The 20,454-nt window shown below is 43.4% G+C and overlaps 1 protein-coding gene across 1 annotated transcript in view; it reads left to right on the forward strand.

Annotated features, from left to right (window-relative positions):
- Positions 1-20,454, forward strand: part of LOC115477057 (ovochymase-1-like) — a 304,756-nt gene that overhangs the window by 159,127 nt on the left and 125,175 nt on the right. Inside the window, exon 10 of the mRNA XM_030213672.1 lies at positions 1,783-1,809. Within this exon, the coding sequence (XP_030069532.1) occupies positions 1,783-1,809 (27 nt within the window). The remainder of the gene's footprint in view (positions 1-1,782; positions 1,810-20,454) is intronic.

The raw sequence follows: 20,454 nt of genomic DNA on the forward strand, positions 1-20,454 counted from the left end.
GGGAATGCAAATGAGCTGCTCATTGCAGCTCACTTGCATTCTCTAACCTTTTGTAAAACCGTCGGATAATTGGCTGGTAGAGCATGCGCAGAGCAGCCAAGCATTATGCTGGTTGCTCTGCGCATGCCAAAGACATTTTTTTAAAAACCCAAACACGTCCTTTATGGACGTCCTTTATTGACAGTAGGTTACTTACGTCAGACAAGGGCGGGCCAGGAGCAAAGGAGGGAAGTCCAAAGAGGCGATCAGCTGTTGTTGCTGGTGCAGTGCCTTCACACGGAGGTGAGAGGCGCTGCGAGGGCCTGGTGGCAGATGGAGGGGGTGGAGAATGGCGTGGAAGCTGTCATTTCAAGGAAGGGAGGGAGGGGGGCCGGGGCTACGTAAGTTCTGATTTCAATGCAGGGGGGAGGGGGGAGCGGCGGTGATCTCGGGCGGAGGGGGGCAAGGATGTCAATAAAGGACGTCCATAAAGGACGTGTTTGGGTTTGTTTGTTTTTTTTTACCTATAATACCTACAGTGAAGAACGTCCATAAAGGACGCTCCTGACGAGTGTTTTTGCTCCCTCCCGATTTTTTTTTTTTTTTTTTTTTTTTACATTTTATAGGTTTTCGAAGCCCGCACAGCCCCAACGAGAGGTACAGACCTCTCGTTAGCTTTGCCGGCGTTTTCCAGCGTTAGGGCAAGCGGAAAAGCTTAGTGCATCTCATTTTAATAGGGTTTCTACACAATTTGCTCATCTGCATTCCGTTTGCGTTAGCTGCTACTGTCATCAGAAAAAAGTATTTAGTGCATGCCAGGGTTTACAACTTGCTCGTTGTTGGCTTGTAAAGTTTAGTGCATCTGGCCCTTAGTCTCTGATTATGCAGCTTATAAGTTCATTTGACTATATGATGGAAATTAACTTTCATAAGTATTCAAACAGTGAAATGAATTGTATGAACATCAACAATAATGGAAATGTGTAATGCAACATTAACATAAGTCCATAAGTGCCAATAATCAAACATTATACAGGTGCATTGTAAACCTTACTGATAGAGGGAAAAACCACAATGTGGAAAACTACATCTTTAGTGACACTAGGGCACTGGGTAATATTTTAATGAGGCAGCTATTTTGTAATGGAGGGGAAAAAAAACCTACACAGTTTATTTGTACTAGAATGATAGTAAATATCAGTTCATTAAAGCATTATGATGTGTGATAGTAATAACCAAGCTGGGATGACAAATAACTTGGAAACACATATAGACTTACAATGCTAAACTTCTGCAAGTTGCACTAAAGTGTGAGAAAAATAATTCAGGAGTATTGGTACCATATGAAACATGTTTTTGCATATGCAGGATATTATGAGAAGGTATTGCTTCAGATATGTGTTTGTAGGGTAAACAAAGTAAATCTCTCAGATATAGGCACAGTGCTGAGACGGTCTGTGGGTAGAGGTGGAGGTTATCTGGGTAGTGACTATATTTAGACTCTCAGGATAGCAAAAAGGGTGTCCTAGCTGTATTTGGGTTACTATTTGGTTAGAGATCTGAATATTGCCACTAACCAGATAGACCTTTGAGTTGGTGCTTACATTACATATTCTGCACAGGCTGGTATCTGGATAATGGTCCCTATGTGATTTTGAATATCGACCGGTCTCTGTCAAGTATAATACTGTGCTACCTTATTATAGAATAGCTGAATTTGTCAGATAGTATTAACTCCTGCATGAAGATCTAGTTAGAAATCTTGGAGAAAATGAACAATCTTTTTTGACACTTTATTTTTAGGACTGGGAACAGACAAAGCTGAAAGAGGTAAGAAGAAACAGCATAATTTTTTTTGTTCCTTAACCAAAAATATTAAATTCACCTTTTGTGTGTGTGTGTGTGTGTGTGTGTGTGTATATATATATATATATATATATATATATATATATATATAAAACACTAGTAAAAGAGGCCCGTTTCATAGAGAAATGAAACTGGCGCTAGCAAGGTTCCACGCCCCCTCCCTCTCTCTCCTCCGAGTTCCAGCCCCCTCCCCTCCGAGTTCCATGCCCCCCTTATCCCTCCCTCCCTCCGTCTCCGAGTTGCAGGACCTCCTGCCCCCCCTCCCCTTCGAGTTCCAGGACGCCCCCACGCCTCCCTCCCTCTCTTTCTCCCCTCCGAGTGCAAGCATGATCTGTCCTCCGGCAGCCCCTCGCCTTCCAGCATGCCGGCTGAAATTTAAAAATTGTTAACTCGGGGTCCAGCATCCGCAGTGAAGGTGAGCGGAGCTTCAGCCTGCCTTCCCATCTGCCTCAGCTCTGCCTCTGGTCCCACCCTCATTTCCTGTTTTTGGAAGGGCGGGACCAGATGCAGAGCTGAGACAGATGGGAAGGCAGGCTGAAGCGCTGCTCGCCTTCACTGCAGACGCCGGGCCCCGAGGTAAGAATTTTAAAATTACAGCCGGCACGCAGGAAGGTGAGGGGCTGCCGCAGGACAGGTCATGCTTGCAGTCGGAGGGGAGACAGACAGAGAGAGAGAGGGAGGCGCGGGGGTGTGGATCTCGGGGCAGAGGGGGGTGTGGAACTTGGAGGGGGGGCTGCAACTCGAAGAGAAAGGGGGCCCTGCAACTCGGAGGGGAGGAGAGGGAGGGAGGTAGGGGGGCATGGAACTCGGAGGGAGGATGAGGGGAGGGAGGGGGGCAATTTTGTACTCACCTCGAACGTTTTATGGCTGCCTGGTGCTGGCTTCACTTCCCTCTCACTTCCCATTGGTCCGCCCACTGACGTCAACACCAGGGTGGACCAATGGGAAGTGTGTTAAGAACCCAGGCATCTAGACGGAGGTGCAAATTATTATATAGGATATACAAACAAGATGTGGTTGATTTTTCAAAAGCATTTTGGTGTTTTAGCCAGTGTCCTTAGGGGAATAGAAAATAATTGTAAAGACCAAAAGTAATGCTGCTTGCATACCTTTTTAATATCTAAATTCTATAAATAGAAATATTTTATATTATGTAAATATTGTATACTGAAAAAGCATATGAACAAATGTCTAAACTATTTGGGTAACTTAAATTTGACTTATTAAAAATTAATTGTATAATAGAATGAGTTAAGATGAAAAAGTGAGATGCATCCAAAATTGCTCCTGTGGAAGCTGTATTGATTGCTTTTTGCTTCTTGTGGTGACTGTTAATGCACACAAGAACTTTCCTTTTCAAAATTCAAAGCCTTTGTTCAGAAGATTGTATGCTAGTGAGAGATTGGAGGGATTTAGCAAACTTCTAGATGGAAAGTCAATAAGCATTCTGGTTCATGCTTTTGTTTTATCCCATTTATTGCAATGCTCAACTTCAGGGAATTTGCACAGTTGATGTTAAGATGGTTGCAATTCAAAACATTGCTCTCTAATTAATTACCAGTGCTCAGAAATTCAATCATATCACGCTTCTCCTTCAAGCTGAGCATTGGTTGCCGATAGCTTAAGGTTTCCATTTAAAAGACTGATGAACCACCTTATTTGTTTCATCTCATCCCTTACACATTTTGTACTTTGCGATTATCTTAACAAAAGCAGTTGATCCCTGTTTTTGAGCTGTTAGCTTGGATACTATTTGTCATTCTATATTGAGCAACATATTTAGCGTTGTTGCTCCCACCCTTTGGAATAATCTCCCTTTACACCTTAGGCTAGATCCGTCAGTTCAAAAATTTAAGGTAGGCCTTTTTTTTTTTTTTTTTTGTGAAGTCCTTTGAGTTTTGACTGGTATTATTTCTCAGAGATCCAATAGGAAGGGTGCTGGGTCATGAGATATTCAGTAGCAGATTCTGGTTTGTAATAGGGTTTTATTTTCTCTGTTATATTTTCCTTTTACTCTTTTATATTAATCTTTCCTATTGATTGTAAATTCCTTTTCTATTAATTTTATGTTTTTACTATTTATTTTATGTAAACTAACTAGATGGCTATCTAGGCAATATTTGAAGTGAATTTGAAACTTTTTTTAATGTTTGGCTCCCCCAGATCAGCCTGTGGGTTAAATTCCAATAAAGGGGGGCTTTTTTTTTAGAATTTTGGGTGCATATTGATTTATTTTCATCTGGATGCAGTGTGAGCTGTTTATGCTTCTTTGGTTTCCCTGACAGAATGGGTTTTGATGGTAAGGATCTTGCACCCTTTCTACTATTCGTACTCTCCCTCCACTTATTTCCTATAGTGTTTCCTGTTCTCCCACTTTGTTTCTCTAGCTTCTTATCCCCAACTGTTTCTGCTTTGTATACTTGTATCTCCCCTCCCCCATCCCACATTTCCCTGCTTACCTCCATGTTTCTGCTAACAAAGTAAACCCCACAGTCAGTAGCTAGAGAAGCATTTGGGCAGATGAAAGGGATGTATAAGCAGAGCTTCTAGCTATTCTGAGTCTTGGGAAAGAAAGGTCTGACATTTCCCACCAGCTACACTGCTCTCATCATTGGCTCCTCTTTCTTCTTTTCAGATAGATGGACCACACCAGCAGGGTTGGATTTAAACTTAGTGCCCAGAGGGAAGAAGGTATAGGAGGACCAGCTGGATCACCTTTACCCAGATTTTTTCCTCCCCCTATACCTTTGAGAATGGTGCTCCTTGTCCAGGAGAGTGGCCCCAGCCCTATCCTGTCAGAAGCAACACCAAAAAAATTCAGTGCAATACCTCACATACTCACCGACCCTGCAACTCCCCATCATTTTAATTGTTCCCATGGTGACACAGCCCATGCAGAGGAAGTGTAGGTCACTGTGGGGTCTGCCAGCATGCAATTTCTCAGAGGCCTCACACTGTTTTGCATTAATCGTATTATGTACATTGTTTTTATGACTTATTGTAAACTGCTTTATTGCCTGAAAAATGGAATAGCAAATGCCAATAAACTACTACAGGGCTGGGGCTGGATTGCTATTGAGGATAAGTGGCACTGTAGTCTGTGGAATGGATTGTGGTGTGGCATAGCAGCAACAGTAACTCTTGGTGGCTATGAAAATTTGGCACTGGAGGCAGTTGATTATATTGCTTATACCTATATCTGGTCTTGCCTCCACTCTCCTACCTCCTTCAAAGAAAAATACTCCATTTCTTCAGCACTTAGTTTTCTTTGTCCAGATGTCCATCACTATTCTACCTCCTTTCCCCACAGCATCAGTGTCAAATGCTTTTTAATTTATAAAACATGATAAAAGATGTAGATAACTGTACAGTTATTGTTTAACATAATTGTGAATGTGGTGAAGCAAAAAATGTTTTTCATTTGGCTTTAGTTCACACCTTTTCCAGTAGTAGCTCAAGGTGAGTTACATTCAAGTGCAGTAGGTATTTCCCTGGCCTCGGATGGCCTACAAATCTATTTGTACATGAGGCAATTGAGAGTTAAGTGACATATCCAAGTTCATAAAGAGCAGCAGCGGGATTTGAACCAAGTTTCCTTCATTGTCAGCCCAGTGCTCTAGCCACTAGGCTACTCTTCTGCGCTGTAAAAAAATAAAAGAAAAGACAATTCATTGCTTGAGCATAAATGAAATTTTCATGGAAATGTCAAGCAAAGCCTGATGAGGGGAATCTAGTTCCTTAAAGCTAAGAGTTTTTAGTCCAGTAATCAAGAATTAAGATGACACCTTTTGTACTGACATTATTCCCACTCTGTGAAATGGCGTTCACTTTGTTTAATCCAAAAATAGAAATGCTAAAATTGATTTTGTTCAATGGGCTATGTTTAAAAAGTTGTTGTTTTTTTAATGTACTGAGCTCTTATATCCATATTATGGCTACTTTTAGTTTGTCCAAAGGACATGTACCTTGTTTTCAGAAAACTGCTGTTATATGCCCAAGAATCAAGGAGGCTACCCAACCCTAGGCCACTTGAGAGACTTGGGGTTGGGTCAGACCAATGGTCCATCAAGCCCATTATCCTGCTTCCAATAGTGGCCAACCCAAATAGTAGGAATGTTCCATGCTACCAATCCCAGGGCAAGCAGTGCTTCCCCATGTCTATGTCAATAGCAGACTATGGACTTTTCCTCCAGGAAATTGTCAAACCCTTTTTTTTTAAAACCCAGATATGCTAACCACCATTACCACATCCTCCGTCAATGCGTTCCACAACTTAACTATTCTTTAAGTGAAAAAATATTTCCTCCTATTTGTTTTAAAATTATTTCCTTGTAATTTCATTGTGTCCCGTGGTCTTTGAGGTCTACAAAAAGTGGTCTTTGAGGTCTACAAAAAAGTGGTGTAGAACGGGTAAAAGTGAATCGATTTTTCACTCTTTCAAAAAGTACAATCATTTCCCCCCTCAGGCGTGTCTCCAGGGCCGGTCTTAGCAAGTGCGGGACCCTATGCAGACCAATTTGATGGGGCCCCATCCTAGCCCCGCCCCCACCCTAGCTCCAGGACCGGCCACCCCTCCCTCTGAGCTCCAGGGCGGCCACCCCTCCCTCCAAGCTCCTGGGCCATCCCCAGGGCTCTCCAGCTCCAGGGCTGAGCTCCCCAGCTCCCTCCCTCCCTCCCTCCCAGCTCCAAGGCCTCCCTCCCTCCCAGCTTCAAGGCCTCCTTCCCAGCTTCAAGGCCTCTCTCCCAGCTCCAAGGTCTCCCTCCCAGCTCCAAGACCGGTCTCTCTCTCCCTCCCTCCCTCCCTCCCACCCACCCACCAGCTTCAATGCCCCCCTCCCAGCTCCAAGGCCCCCCCCCCCTCTGAATTTTAAAAGTTACCTCGTTGTCGACGTCGGGTTACAGCGGCCGGCATGTAGCAGCAGCATTGAAAAGCGTGCGAGCTGCTGGTGGCACTTCGGGAGCCTTCCTTCCTTTCCCTTGCTCAGCTCTGGTCCCGCCCTCAAGCCGGGGCGGGACCAAAGCTGAGCGAGGGAAAGGAAGGAAGGCTCCTGAAGTGCCGCCCAGCAGCTCACACGCTTTTCACTGCTGCTGCTACATGCCGGCCGCTGTAACCCGACGTCAACGACGAGGTAACTTTTAAAATTCAGAGGGTGGGGGGGACTACTGGAGCTTGGGCGGTTGGGGCGGAGCGACTTCAGGCGCGCCGCAGGGGCCCCCTTGAGCACGAGGCCCTATGCGGTCGCCTCGCCCTAAAACGGGCCTTCGTGTCTCTTCCAAGCTGAAGAGCTCTAATCTCTTGAGCCTTTCCTCAAATGAGAGGCGTTCCATCCCTTTTATCATTTTGGTTGCTCTTCTTTGAAACTTTTCTAATTCCACTATCTTTTTTTTTTTTTCTTAATAAAGTGACTAGAATTGAACTCAATACTCAAGATGAGTTTGCACCATAGGGAAAGGGAAATGGGACTTGATATACCACCTTTCTGTGGTTTTTGCAACTACATTCAAAGCGGTTTACATATATGCACGTACTTATTTGTACCTGGGGCAATGGAGGGTTAAGCGATCATCTATAAGGATTAGCAGTGATAATGAAGCCATATAGTTAATTATGGGGCATTGGTTGTGTGGTTTCTACTTGGTTCAAATATATTGTGTATGAGAATGTTTTGTACTTTAAAATAAAGTTTTTGTAATTCAGAGATGCATTTAGATTTTTTTTTTTTAAATATTTTGAGTAACTCTGGTTTATAGTTTAACTTCCCCATTATTTATATTCTTACAATAGGTAGATATATAAACAACATTATGATGATACAGAAAGGAGGATAGGAAGAACTTTTAGCATTTAATGCAAGGTTTAATACTAGAGATAATAATTTGAAGTTCCAACTTAACTTCAGCCGAGATGTGATCATTTTTGGACATCAGCGTAATGCATGTGAATGGTATGTTTAAAGCTTTGATATATTGAAAACCCACAGATGTAAACAAGTTATTACACTGTATAAGTTGTCATAATATGACCCTTAAATGCAATCTACCCTATAGCCAGTTTTTGAGAGTGAAAAGACTTTGTTCTGAAAAAATGACATGGTAAATCAAACTGAAGAAATGGTGTCTAGGTTTTATGACAGGAGTTATCTTTCAAAATATGTTAGAGAAGGCTTAATTAAAGCTTGGTGACAGGATAGAGATTCCCTTCTAATTGTCTCCTCTTCTTAGGATGGGCTGTTATTTGCTCCTTATACTATGATCTGTTATCATGTTGGCCTATTGTAAAAACAATCCCACATTTTTCAGAGAAAGACATTGAATGCCTTTAAAAGATAAGAATTTGAAAGGCATACTAGCACTATCTGCTCTCCCAGTTCCACGAAAGATTGATATTGCTTAGGGTCACTTTCCCTGTTTAAGTTGTTCTGGTTGTCATTATCAATGTTAAAGCAAAAGTTGTTGTTTTTTTTTTTGTTCATCCAGTTTCAGGAGATGGAGTATTGTCACAGCTAATATCTAATTGTAAGACTACACATGTGGTATATATGCAGTCACATATCCATGTAAATTGCAATATTTTGGCAAGACTGAGGGTTTTTAACAAATTCCATCGAGCACAGGCGCACTATAAAAAGAAATGTCAGTGAAAAACCGCTTGTTAAACACATGCAGGCTACACAACATAAGTTTGAGCTACGCTTTGTTTTAGATAGAATTAACCCACATTGGAGAGGAGGAGACACAGATTATCACAGGCTGAGCAAATATTCATTTTTAATTATGATACTGTGGTGCCAAAAGATCTTAATGAATCGGGCCGTTGTTTTTTTTATAGTTAAAAATAAAAGAGGACACTTGTCTCCATCATTTTTGTTAATTCACAGTTTCATTTTAGTGTTATTGGTTCTTACTTTATGTACTTTACTTTTTCTTATGATCCTTTGTACATATTTGACCTTTGATAGTTTCTAATTAACATATTTATGCATACTTAATTTTATATATCATACTTATTTTATTATGTAGTTGAGTGTGGCCATTTCCCTGTGTTTTGCCCCTTTTTTTGATTAGATAGATAACTTTAGGTGTTAGTGCTTTTCCACTCTGCATCTCTGCAGTCAAATGATGGCGTGTCATTGGAATGCATCCAATATGGACACTGGAGCACACAATTTTTAACAGTTTTTTAAAGCATTTTTCATTTTAAAAAATAGCAATTTGAGGTTGGCAGGGTGTGCTACATCTGTCACTACTCTAGTTTTTGTTTTGTTTTGTTTTTCAAAAAGTTGATCTTTGTTGATACAATACATTGTTAAAATACTCTTTTTGCCTTGTGCATATTAAGGGAATAATCACCTCTCATTTTACGTTTTAAGGCACAAATATCGGTTTGGTAAGGTCTTTTTGTAAAAATATAATTTTTTGGAGTGATAACCTCTGACCCCAGCTACAGTGTATAAAACTAGTAGTTGCAAACAGCATGGTAGATTCTATGTTTCTGCCTGTGTGGTAGAGATGCTGCTACTCTGAAAAGAAAGTGTTTTATAAGTAGCTTACCTGTTCTGAGCTGGGAATGGGTTACTAGAAGGTGCAGTGGAGTTTGGGGGTGGAGGATGAAAGGGGGTAGGGACTGTTGTGTGTTAGGGAGCAGGGGAATAATGTTGTTAACAGGTGAGCGGATAATAGGTGGAAAGTATTAGCAACAGACAAGGAAAGGAGTATGGAAGAGTGGATGGGATGGGGATTGGTTGAGAAGAATGGGTGGAGCTAAAGGGTTTGAGGTGATGAAGTTTTTAGGTGGGCTTCTGTGTCTTTGAGGTGATTGGAAGGAGCAAAGAGGGTGAATGTGTGCGGTGTGATAACTTCTTACTCACGTTGGACCTCTGGGTTTTTCATGGTGTCTAGCAGCTTTTTTTCTCAGTTGTTCGAGAGCACAGTGTCTTGTTGTGGTGTCAGTGGAGCTGTGCCAGCTGCAGTGCTTCATTGTCTTTGGAGGCCGGTCTGTCTTTTCAGCTGCTTTCTACTGTGGTGTGTGCTTCTGATTCTGGCGCTGGGCTGTATTTTCCCTGCTGTCTGGGTGTCTATCGTGGGTCAGCGGTTGCTGGGTGTTTCTGATGTGGGGCGAGTGCTTGGGGTCGGTGGAGTTGGGCTGGATGGTTTGTGTTGTCAGGGGTGGTAGTTGGGAGTGTTGATGTCTGTTGTGCATACTGGGTGTCAATCTGAGTTTTCTCAGCTGACCTGGTCTGTTGCAGGTCTGGTGCTGGCAGTGTATGAGCATGTTGTGGTGCAGACTCTGGAGATCCCAGTGGGTGAATTGTGAGAGTGGGGTAACTTTTAATAGCTGTGGGGTGTGGTGTGGGTGGTTTTATGTGGTGGGTTGTGTAGTGCTATGGGAGGAGGAGGGTTGGTTACTTTGGGCTGAGTGCTGTGGGCATCTGGGGTACTTTGTGTGTGGAGCTGAGGATTGGGTGAGTACATTGGGGTGGGCTCTGTGAGATGTTCATACAGTGGGGTTTTGTTGGGGGGGGGGGTCCATTTGGGGTATGCCTGGACTGTTTTGTTATATTTGTACCCCGCGCTTTCCCACTCATGGCAGGCTCAATGGACGGTTTTGCTCGGAGTCTGTTGCCTGTTGCTCTGAGGCTTGGTTGTGCTTTGGGATGGCACCTTGAAAGTGCAGCACTGGTAGTGGTGTACAGCAGGATCGTGGGAGGGGATTTTTGCCAGGGGATGCCGCTCTGGGGTGTTAGGGTAGGGGTGGTTGGGCAGCAGGTGGATGGCTCCATTAGCAGGTGGCGGGGTTCTCGCGTGCCTGTTGTGGACCAGTTGTCTAGTGCTTAATATGTCTGCGGATGGTGGTTTAGTACCAGGCATGGTGACTCCCTTCGGTGGAGCGGCCAATCCCTGATTTCGGCATCTGGTTAATTGCTTGTGGATGATGTGGATTGGGTGGGATGGGCGGTAGGTAGGGGATACGGGGTGGTAGTAGAGCAGTTGTGACCAGTCATAGTGGTTTACAGAACGTTGAGTGTGTTATACATCCCTCCGTAAGAGTCAATGTGATAAAATTTTTGCATTCATTGAAACATGTTATACATCGCCCTCAGGTGGAAAAATGGTAATAGTATGGAGCACAGATGCAAGTCTGGGACTCCTCTGATTGGGATTCCTCTGAACCCGTTTCTTCCTCCTCCTCTTCTTTTGTGCTGATGGAGTCTAGCGGTGCTATGCTAGGGTGTGGGAGTGTGGTTCCTGTCATGGATGGAGCTGCACAGATATCACAGTGCATATCCTTTGTGAGATTGCTCCCCGGAATTGTGTAATAACTCAAAAATAGTGGCAAAAGATTTCAACAGGGCAAATATATTGACTTGTTTGCCTTAATGGCTAATGATGCTGACAGGGGTGATCAAAAGAAAGGAGGGGGGGGGGGGGGGTAAGGAAGATAGGAAGACAAAATGTGGCTGGGTACTAAGTCCATATTTAAGGCCAACAGTCATTCAAAAACGCATGGTTCAGAAGAAAGTATCTTTCAAAGATATCACCAAAACAGAGAAGATAGCGTATCCCGATAGCGAGGTTGCAAGAGAGACCATCAGGTGTCCTTAAATAAAAATCAGACAAAAGATTGCAAATTAAAACTATCAACTACTGAGCAAGATGTAAATAGGAACAACAAAACATAGTTTGAAATGTCTATATGCGAATGCCAGAAGCCTAAGAAATAAGATGGTAGAGTTAGAATATATTGTACTTAATGAAAAATTTGATATAATAGACATCTCTGAGACCTGGTGGAAGGAGGATAACCAGTGGGACACTGACATACCAGGGTACAAATTATATCGTAGTGATAGGGTGGATTGAATTGTTGGAGGGGCAGCATTGTATATTAAGGAGGGCCTTGAACATTGAAATTCCATGTATAAAGGGAAAAAGTATAGTGATAGGAGTTTACTACTGTCCACCTTGCCAGAATGAATAGACGGATATAGAAATGTTATCAGAAATTAGGGAGGCTAACAAAGTGGGCAACACAATAATAATGGATGATTTCAATTACCCCGATATTGACTAGGTAAATGTAACATCAGGGTATATTAGGGAGGTAAAATTCCTTGATGAAATCAAGGACTGCTTTATGGAGCAGCTGGTACAGGAGCTAACAAGAGAAGGAAAAATTCTAGACCTAGTCCTTGGTGGAGTGCATGATCTGGTGCAGAAGGAAATGGTGCTGAGGCCACTTGATAACAGTGATCATAATAAGATCAGATTTTATATCAACTTTGGAGTAAGTACACACAGGAAATCCAATATGTTAGCATTTAACTTTCAAAAAGGAGGCTATGATAAAATAAGAATGGTGAAAAAAAACTCATAGGAGCAGCTGTGAAGGTCAAAAATTTACATCAGGTGTGGATACTGTTCAAAAATACCATCCTGGAAGTCCAAGCCAAATATATTCCGTATATTAAAAAAGGAGGAAGGAAGACCAAATGACAGCTGACATGGTTAAAAAGTGTCATGTTCTTGAGGGCCTTTTCATTCTGTCAGGTCCTCGAGGCAGAACCAGGAATCGTGAGTCCTTGGACCCCTGCCGAGGAGCGGCAGAGGCAGGCAAGACCACCCTGGAACGGGACACAAGGAAGGACAGGACTGGACCTCTGGACTGGAGTCGTGACTGAGGCAGAACAGGAACAGCTTCACCAGCACTTAACCACCGTTCCCCTGGAGTTGAGCTCCAGCGTGCGGGTGGCCGGTAGGACTTGCAGGACGAGGCCGGAGCTGGAGATCCAGAGGATCCACCCTGGGCCTGGGAAACACGAGGAAGCTAGAATAACTACTAGACTCAGACTGAAAGCTGCTGCGCTGCCACTAGCAAGAACCACAAGACAGACCAAGGAGACAAGACGTACAGAAGCGCAACAGGAGCAAGGACTAGGGCACGCAGCAAGCTAGGCAGAACGGGATTCAGGGAATACCCACAGGGTAAACCCACTAGCTAGGTAGAGGCAGGATACCGGATAAACACCCAGGAACTACACACTAGCTAGACAGAGACAGGATTCAGGATGAACACTCAGGATATGCAAACAGGGTTCAGGATATACCCTCAGGATATGCAAGCAGGGTTCAGGATATACTCTCAGGATATACAAGCAGGGTTCAGGATATACACTCAGGGTTAACACCCTAGCTAGGCAGAGGCAGGGTTCAGGATATACCCTCAGGATATACAAGCAGGGTTCAGGATATACACTCAGGGTTAACGCCCTAGCTAGGCAGAGGCAGGGTTCAGGATATACCCTCAGGATATACGCACTAGCTAGGCAGAAGCAGAGTTCAGGCTTATACATACAAGCTTGGCTGAAGCGGGGTTTAGGATATGCAGACAAGCTTGGCAAAAGCACACAGAGAGTATCAGGGTTCAGACTATAGTCAGAGACAGGCAGCAAGGAGAGAATAACCGGGTTCAGGCAATAGAGACGGGCAGCAATAACCGGGTTCAGGCAATAGTCAGAGACAGGCAGCAGACAATAGTATAACCAGGGACTAGCAGAGTCAGGCTGAAGCGACAGACTACCACCACAAACAGAGGGAGAATGGCTGAAGGCTTCAGACTCCAAACACAGAGCAAGAGAGTAGAAAGACAAGCAGTCCACAGACACAGAGTAGCAGGGCAGAGACCCCCCATGGAAGGACTAGCAGTCTACAGACGCAGAGCAGAAGGACGGAGCCCACACAGAAGGACTAACAGTCCACAGACACAAAGAGAAGCTGGGCCAGAACCCAGAGAAAGGCCAAGCAGAAGTGCAGCAGAACACTAACTAACCTGACCTGGCCTAAAGGCATAACACCATGCAAAGGCCCTGCATGCCAGCACAGCCCTTCCTTATGAAGGCTCTCACTGATGATGTCACCTGCGTAGGACAGGAGCAGGGAACACACTCCCACCAGAGAGAGGCTTGACACACATAGGAAGTGAACACACAGGAAAGACGAGCAGGAGCCATCTTGGAAGCTGGCACAGAGCAAGTGGGAGCCATCTTGGAAGCTGGCTCTTCAGAGAAGCATAGCCTACACAGGTGAGGTCCAGTGAAGCAATCAGCACTCAGAGAAACTAACACAGAGACAGACAGAAGCCAGCACAGACGCTGACCCCCAGAAACAAGGTAAGTCTGAGGGTGGTCACGGCCACAGACGTGACAAAAAGTGAGGTGAAGGAAACTATTAGAGCTAAAAGAAAATCCTTCAGAAAATGGAAGAAGGAACTGTTTGAAAATAAGACACAGCATAAGGAATGTCAAGTCAAATGCAAAGCGCTGATAAGGAAGGCAAAGAGGGACTTTGAAAAAAAGATTCCGTTGAAGGCAAAAACACATAGTAAAAAAAAAATGCCCCAACAATTAATGCGTCCGGCTTCGCTGGGATTGCTGCATGTGTAAAGGGCTCACCATGTGAGTGTCTGTCAACAGGTGTCCTCAAGGCCCCAAGTGGTTATCTGCTGCTTGCTCAGCTTTGCTTATAAGTCTGCTATTCTGCAGGCTCTGCTCGGACGAAAGGAACTTCATCATGAGAATTATAAAGTCTTGTGTTTTCAAGACTATTCAGCAGCAGTGGCGATGCAGTGTCGGAAGTTTTCACCTATCTACTACTACTACTACTTATCTGTTCACAACTACTTGCCCGCAAAATCTGTTTCGCCCTCCATTACCCTGCTAAGCTGAGAATTACCTACCAAGCAGAGACCAAGAGCTACACATCGGCGGAAGAAGCACAGACGTTTTTAAGTTTTTAAGCCTAGATCACTGACCTTTTGCAGAGTTTGCCTAGATGAATGCTATGTGGGCAGAATATCTCTGGCGAGACCCCTACTATGGTGGTCCATGGGAACATTTGCATTGGTCTTTCCTTGATGATAAACAGTATTATGAAAACTTTTGAGGTACACAATGTTGGATTATTTGTAGTAAATAATTAGCAGATTTTATACACACAGCTTCAGCTTTAGAAATGTTAATTTCTTTTCTTCATCTCTCTCTCATTCACCCCTGAATAATTCACTGCTGAGTCACTTTAAAGTTGAAGTAACAAAACATCTGTTTACTCACAGTTTGTAGTTAGATTATAATCAGACAGGCTTATATATACATAATACTATACATTTGGATTATCAGCTCTTTCCATGTGCTTAGATGGTAATGGATGCTCACACCACCATAGATCCTCTCAGGTTAGGAGAGATCATGAGCTCCATGTGCTGTGCCTAACCCCCACAGGAAGTTGCATAGCTGTGACCTCTCTAAGAGGCAGATGCAGCAACCAAACGTAAAAAAATCTAAATCGTTAAAGTCCCTAACGATTTTAAAATAACGAAAAATGCACCAAAAAAAAAAGTCACACATGCTGGAATCGGTATTGAAACGTACAATGTATCAAAGAATCACAATACACATCGTTAATCGGCCCCCAAATCATGCGCAGAGCAGCCAAGCGTTATGTTAGCTGCTCTGCGCATGCCACAAACAGTCAAATCACAAGCACATGGCAAATTGAATTGACACATAAAAAAATAAAACTAAAAAAAGGATCGGGAGGGGGCAAGGGCGCTCATCAGGAGCGTCCTGTACGGACGGCCTTGCCCCCCCCCCCCGCCGCTGCTCCCCACTTTCCGCCGCTCCCCCCACCCCGAAAAAGCAAAATTGTAGCAGCCCCTGCCCCCTCCCTTCCTCACTACTCTCAGCTCCGCCTCCCGACATCCTCCGTCTGTGCCCCGCCCCCTTTGGGGGTCGTCGCCGCCATTCCCCTTCTCCATCGGGCCCCCCTCCCTCTTACCGGGCCCGTGCAGCGCCTCTCTCCTCTGTCCGAAGGCGCTGCATGGGCAAGAAGAACGCTGAATCAGCTGATGCCTGCCTTCGCGATAGAGCGTCTTTCTCCTCCTGGGCCCGCCCCTGTCTGACGTCAGTAACCTACGTAGGTTACTGACGTCAGACAGGGGCGGGCGCAGCAGGAGAAAGACGCTCTATCGCGAAGGCAGGCATCAGCTGATTCAGCGTTCTTCTTGCCCGTGCAGCGCCTTCGGACAGAGGAGAGAGGCGCTGCACGGGCCCGGTAAGAGGGAGGGGGGCCCGATGGAGAAGGGGAATGGCGGCGACGACCCCCAAAGGGGGCGGGGCACAGACGGAGGATGTCGGGAGGCGGAGCTGAGAGTAGTGAGGAAGGGAGGGGGGCAGGGGCTGCTACAATTTTGCTTTTTCGGGGTGGGGGGAGCGGCGGAAAGTGGGGAGCAGCGGCGGGGGGGGGGGGCAAGGCCGTCCGTACAGGACGCTCCTGATGAGCGCCCTTGCCCCCTCCCGATCCTTTTTTTAGTTTTATTTTTTTATGTGTTTTCTGAGGTCCTTTGGACCAATCACAGCGCTTTTAGCTCTGCTAATGCGCTGGGATTGGCTCAAAGTTTGTTTATTTTTTCACTTAACACTTTTTCCTGCCACGGAGCTGTCCTAACGAGAGGTCCAGACCTCTCGTTAGTTTTCCTGCCTTTTTCCTGCGTAAAGGCAATCGGAAAAGGTTAGTGCATGTCGTTTCAATGGGGTTTTCACACTAATTGCTCATCTCCATTCCGTTTTCGTTAGCTGCTACTGTCGTCGGAAAATAGGCTTAAGTGCATGGAAAGGATAGGAAATTCTTCCCTGAGGGCTCATTTAACGATGAAAAACGTTTAGTGCATCTGCCTCTAAGTAATTCACATCAGAGGTCACAGAGTAATCACAGAGAAATAATAGGTGACAGGCAATGCATGTAAAATACAATACATTCCAACAAACCCCTTCTCATGCATAACTGTCATGCAATTATTTATTCATACAAAGTCCAAGCTTTATACGCAGATTCTCAAAATGTTCTCTGGGTAACGGTTTGGTCATGATGTCAGCTGTCATCTCACTGGTGTGACAATAGTGTAGACTGATGACCCCTTCTTTCGCCAACTCTCGCACGTTGTGGTATTTCGTTGCGATGTGCTTGGTGCGTGACTGAACCTTGTCATTCTGTGACAGTCGGATGCAGCTCTGATTATCTTCCATTATCTGGATTGGTCTCTGTTCAGCTATTCCAAAATCCAGCAAAAGTTTTTCAATCCACATCAGTTCTCTGCATGCTTCTGATACGGCCACATATTCAGCTTCTGTAGAAGACAGACTCACAATACTTTGTTTATGACTGGCCCATGAAATTTGTACATTTCCATACATAAACACATATCCACTTGTGGATTTATAATCAGAATGATCCCCTGCCCAATCTGAATCACAGTAACATATTAGTTTTGGATTACTATTGGCTGAAATCTTTAATTTACAATCAATGGTACCTTTTAAATACCTTACCATCCTTTTAACTGCAGTCCAATCTGATTTGGTAGGTGAGCTGACCCTTCTGCTCAAAATTCCTACTGCATTTGCTATATCAGCCCTGTATGTGGTAGTTAGATATAAAAGCTTACCTATGGCTGATCTATATTGGATGTTATCTGGTAAAAGTTCTCTTACTGTTTCATCCTTCAGAAAATCAGTGATCATGGGAGTGCTTACAACTTGGGCATCTTGCATACCTAAACTTTCAATAAGCTCATTTATTTTCTGCTTCTGGCTTAGAAGATAAGAACCATCATTTTGTTTCTCAATTTCTATACCAAGATAGTATGACACATTACCAAGTTCTTTTATCTCAACATTCTGGTTTAAATATTTTACAATGTCCTTGTACTCTTGCTCACTTTCGCTTGCAATGAGCAGATCATCAACAAAAGCTAAAATGTATGCATATTGTCCATTTCTGCACCTAGTGTACAAGCATTTATCTGCTTCACCTTGCTTAAATCCTAAATTTGTCAATATTTCATGCAATTTGTCATTCCAACATTTTGCACTTTGCTTTAATCCATAAAGACCTTTGTTTAATTTACACACTAGCTGTCTTTGTTTTGTATTTATGAAACCTGTTGGCTGTTCCATGTACAAGTCTTCAGTTATATCTCCATGAAGAAACGCTGTTTTCACATCAATGTGGTTGACTTGCATGCCTTTTGAGACTGCAATGCTCAGAAGTGTTCTAATTGTCGTGTGTTTCACTACAGGTGCAAACACTTCATCAAAATCTTCTCCATATTTTTGAAGATATCCCTTTGCGACTAATCTGGCTTTATACCTTTCCACTTTTCCTTGTGCATTCCTTTTTAACTTGAATACCCATTTGCATCCTATAGCTTTCTTGCCAGGAGGTAATTTTGTAAGAATCCAAATATTATTTTTATCCAATGCATCAATTTCTTCTTGTGCAGCTTTATGCCATTCAGCAGCTTCTTCTGCTGGCATTTTCTCAATCTCATCCCATGTTAAGGGCTCTTGAGCTTCTGCTGACTTTGTTAGGTAAGACAGTCTTGGGGGTGGAACACCTTTGTTTTCCCTGGATGAGCGTCTGACAACAGGTTGGTCTGACCTTTCCGCATCCTCTAAATCTGAGAATCCTTCTCCAATTGATTCCCCTTCTCCAACTGTACTGTCTTCTTCAATGATCCTTTCTGTGTCTGCTTCCTCTGCCTGTTCCTCGTTAGATACAGATGAGTTGCTTTCAGACATCTGCCTTGGTATGGCGTTTATATACACTGGCATGTCTATTATGGTTCTAGTTTCATATTCTGGATGATAAGGCTCATCTGGGATAATCCAGCCTTTATCAACCCTTTTGTTTTCATCAAAATATGTAACATGTCTTATGCCAACAATGCCAGTTTTCAGATTCAAAATTCTATATCCTTTGTGTCCTGGAGCATAGCCAACTAAAATGCCCCTTTCTGTTGTGGAATCCAGCTTATGCCTTCTTTGCTTTGGTACATGAGCATATGCTGTACTTCCAAATGTTCTTATGTGTGACAGGTTTGGCTTCCTACCATGCCATGTCTCATGTGGTGTGCGCTCAGCGCCTTTAGTTGGCATTCTGTTTTGTAGGTACACTGCTGTGAGAATGGCTTCCCCCCATAGTCTTTTAGGGAGATTGCTATCTGACAGCATACATCTGGTCATTTCCACAAGTGACCTAAATTTTCTCTCTGCAACAGAATTTTGCTCTGGTGTATAAGCTACTGTTGTGATATGCTGAATGCCTTCTTGTTCTAGAAATGTGCGCATGCTTTGTGAAGTGAACTCACCACCATTGTCGGTCTGAAGAACCTTTGGTTTTCTTTCAAATTTATTGCTCACCATGGCTACGTATTTCTTCAGCATGTCTGTGACTTGACTTTTTTCTTTCAGCAAATAGGCCACACAATATCTAGAGAAATCATCCAAGAATATTAGCACAAATCTGTTATTTCCCAATGATGGGATATTAAACGGTCCACATAAGTCACTGTGTATTAAGTCCAGTACTTTATTACTCCTATTTCCTGTGTATGCAGGAAATGAGGGTCTCACACCTTTTTGAGTAACACAGTCTATGCATTTCTCCATTTTACCAGCATCTGCACTTATCTGAATGCCAGTGGCTAGTTGCCCACTGCGAAGATCCTGGATCACCTTAGAATCACGATGTCCCAGGCGGCGGTGCCAGATTTCCAGACTACATTTACCATCATCTTTCCTTACTTGCGCCAGATGTGAGGCTTCACCTGAAATGTTCAGCTTATAAACATCATTATGCATAAAAGCTTCAGCATACACTTCATCATTTTTAGAGATTGTGCACTTACTGTTTTCAAAATGAATCGCAAATCCCTTCTTATCTAATGTAGATACACTAAGCATATTGCAAACTGCTTGGGGAATATACAAGACATCACTTACAGGAATTTCTTTAACTTCATTAGACACTTTGCATTTTAAGAATCCAATGCCTCTTGCTTGGATCTTAGCAGTCCCTGCGTTTGCAGTATTAAGAATACCTTCTTCTGGACACATTTCCTGAAAGAAATCCTTACAATTGGTTAAATGGCATGTGCTCCCCGAATCCAAAATCCAAGTACTTTCATTTGAATTATTATTTACCATAGTCAAAGATTTTTCTGCCATTAGAAAGCCCTTATGTTTATTATTGTCCTTCATACATTTTCTGCTTGGAAAATTCTTTAGTTCCATTGGCTTAGGTGAGCTAGAGGGGGTGTTTTGTGTTTCCTTACACCATTTAGATACATGTCCCTCCTTTCCACATGAGTAGCAAATCAGCTTGCCCTTGGGTGGAGTTTTCCCATAGCTCCGCCTTCCTCTGTTCTTTGCCAAGAAATTTGTTTCATTTCTCTCTGACTTGCTTTGAGAACACATCTCCTCAGAATCATTTATTATGCATTCCTGCCTTAGTTTTGATGTTGCCTGTTCAAAAGATTGCCCTTCAATGGCTTCATTTACAGACCTAAAAACATCAAACTTCTTTGATAGTGAGGTAAAAAGAAATGCTCTTTTCAATGCATCACACATAGGAATTCCAGAAAGTTCTAACTTTTGAAATGAAGACATAAGATGCATAATGTGATCATTACATTTACTTTTATCCCTTAATTTGGTTTCATTCAACTCTGCCAACCAAATTGGTTGCTGCTTTGCATATGTAGTTGCATACATAGTT

This window comes from Microcaecilia unicolor, chromosome 9 (assembly GCF_901765095.1).
Source record: "Microcaecilia unicolor chromosome 9, aMicUni1.1, whole genome shotgun sequence".
Classification (NCBI taxonomy): domain Eukaryota; kingdom Metazoa; phylum Chordata; class Amphibia; order Gymnophiona; family Siphonopidae; genus Microcaecilia; species Microcaecilia unicolor.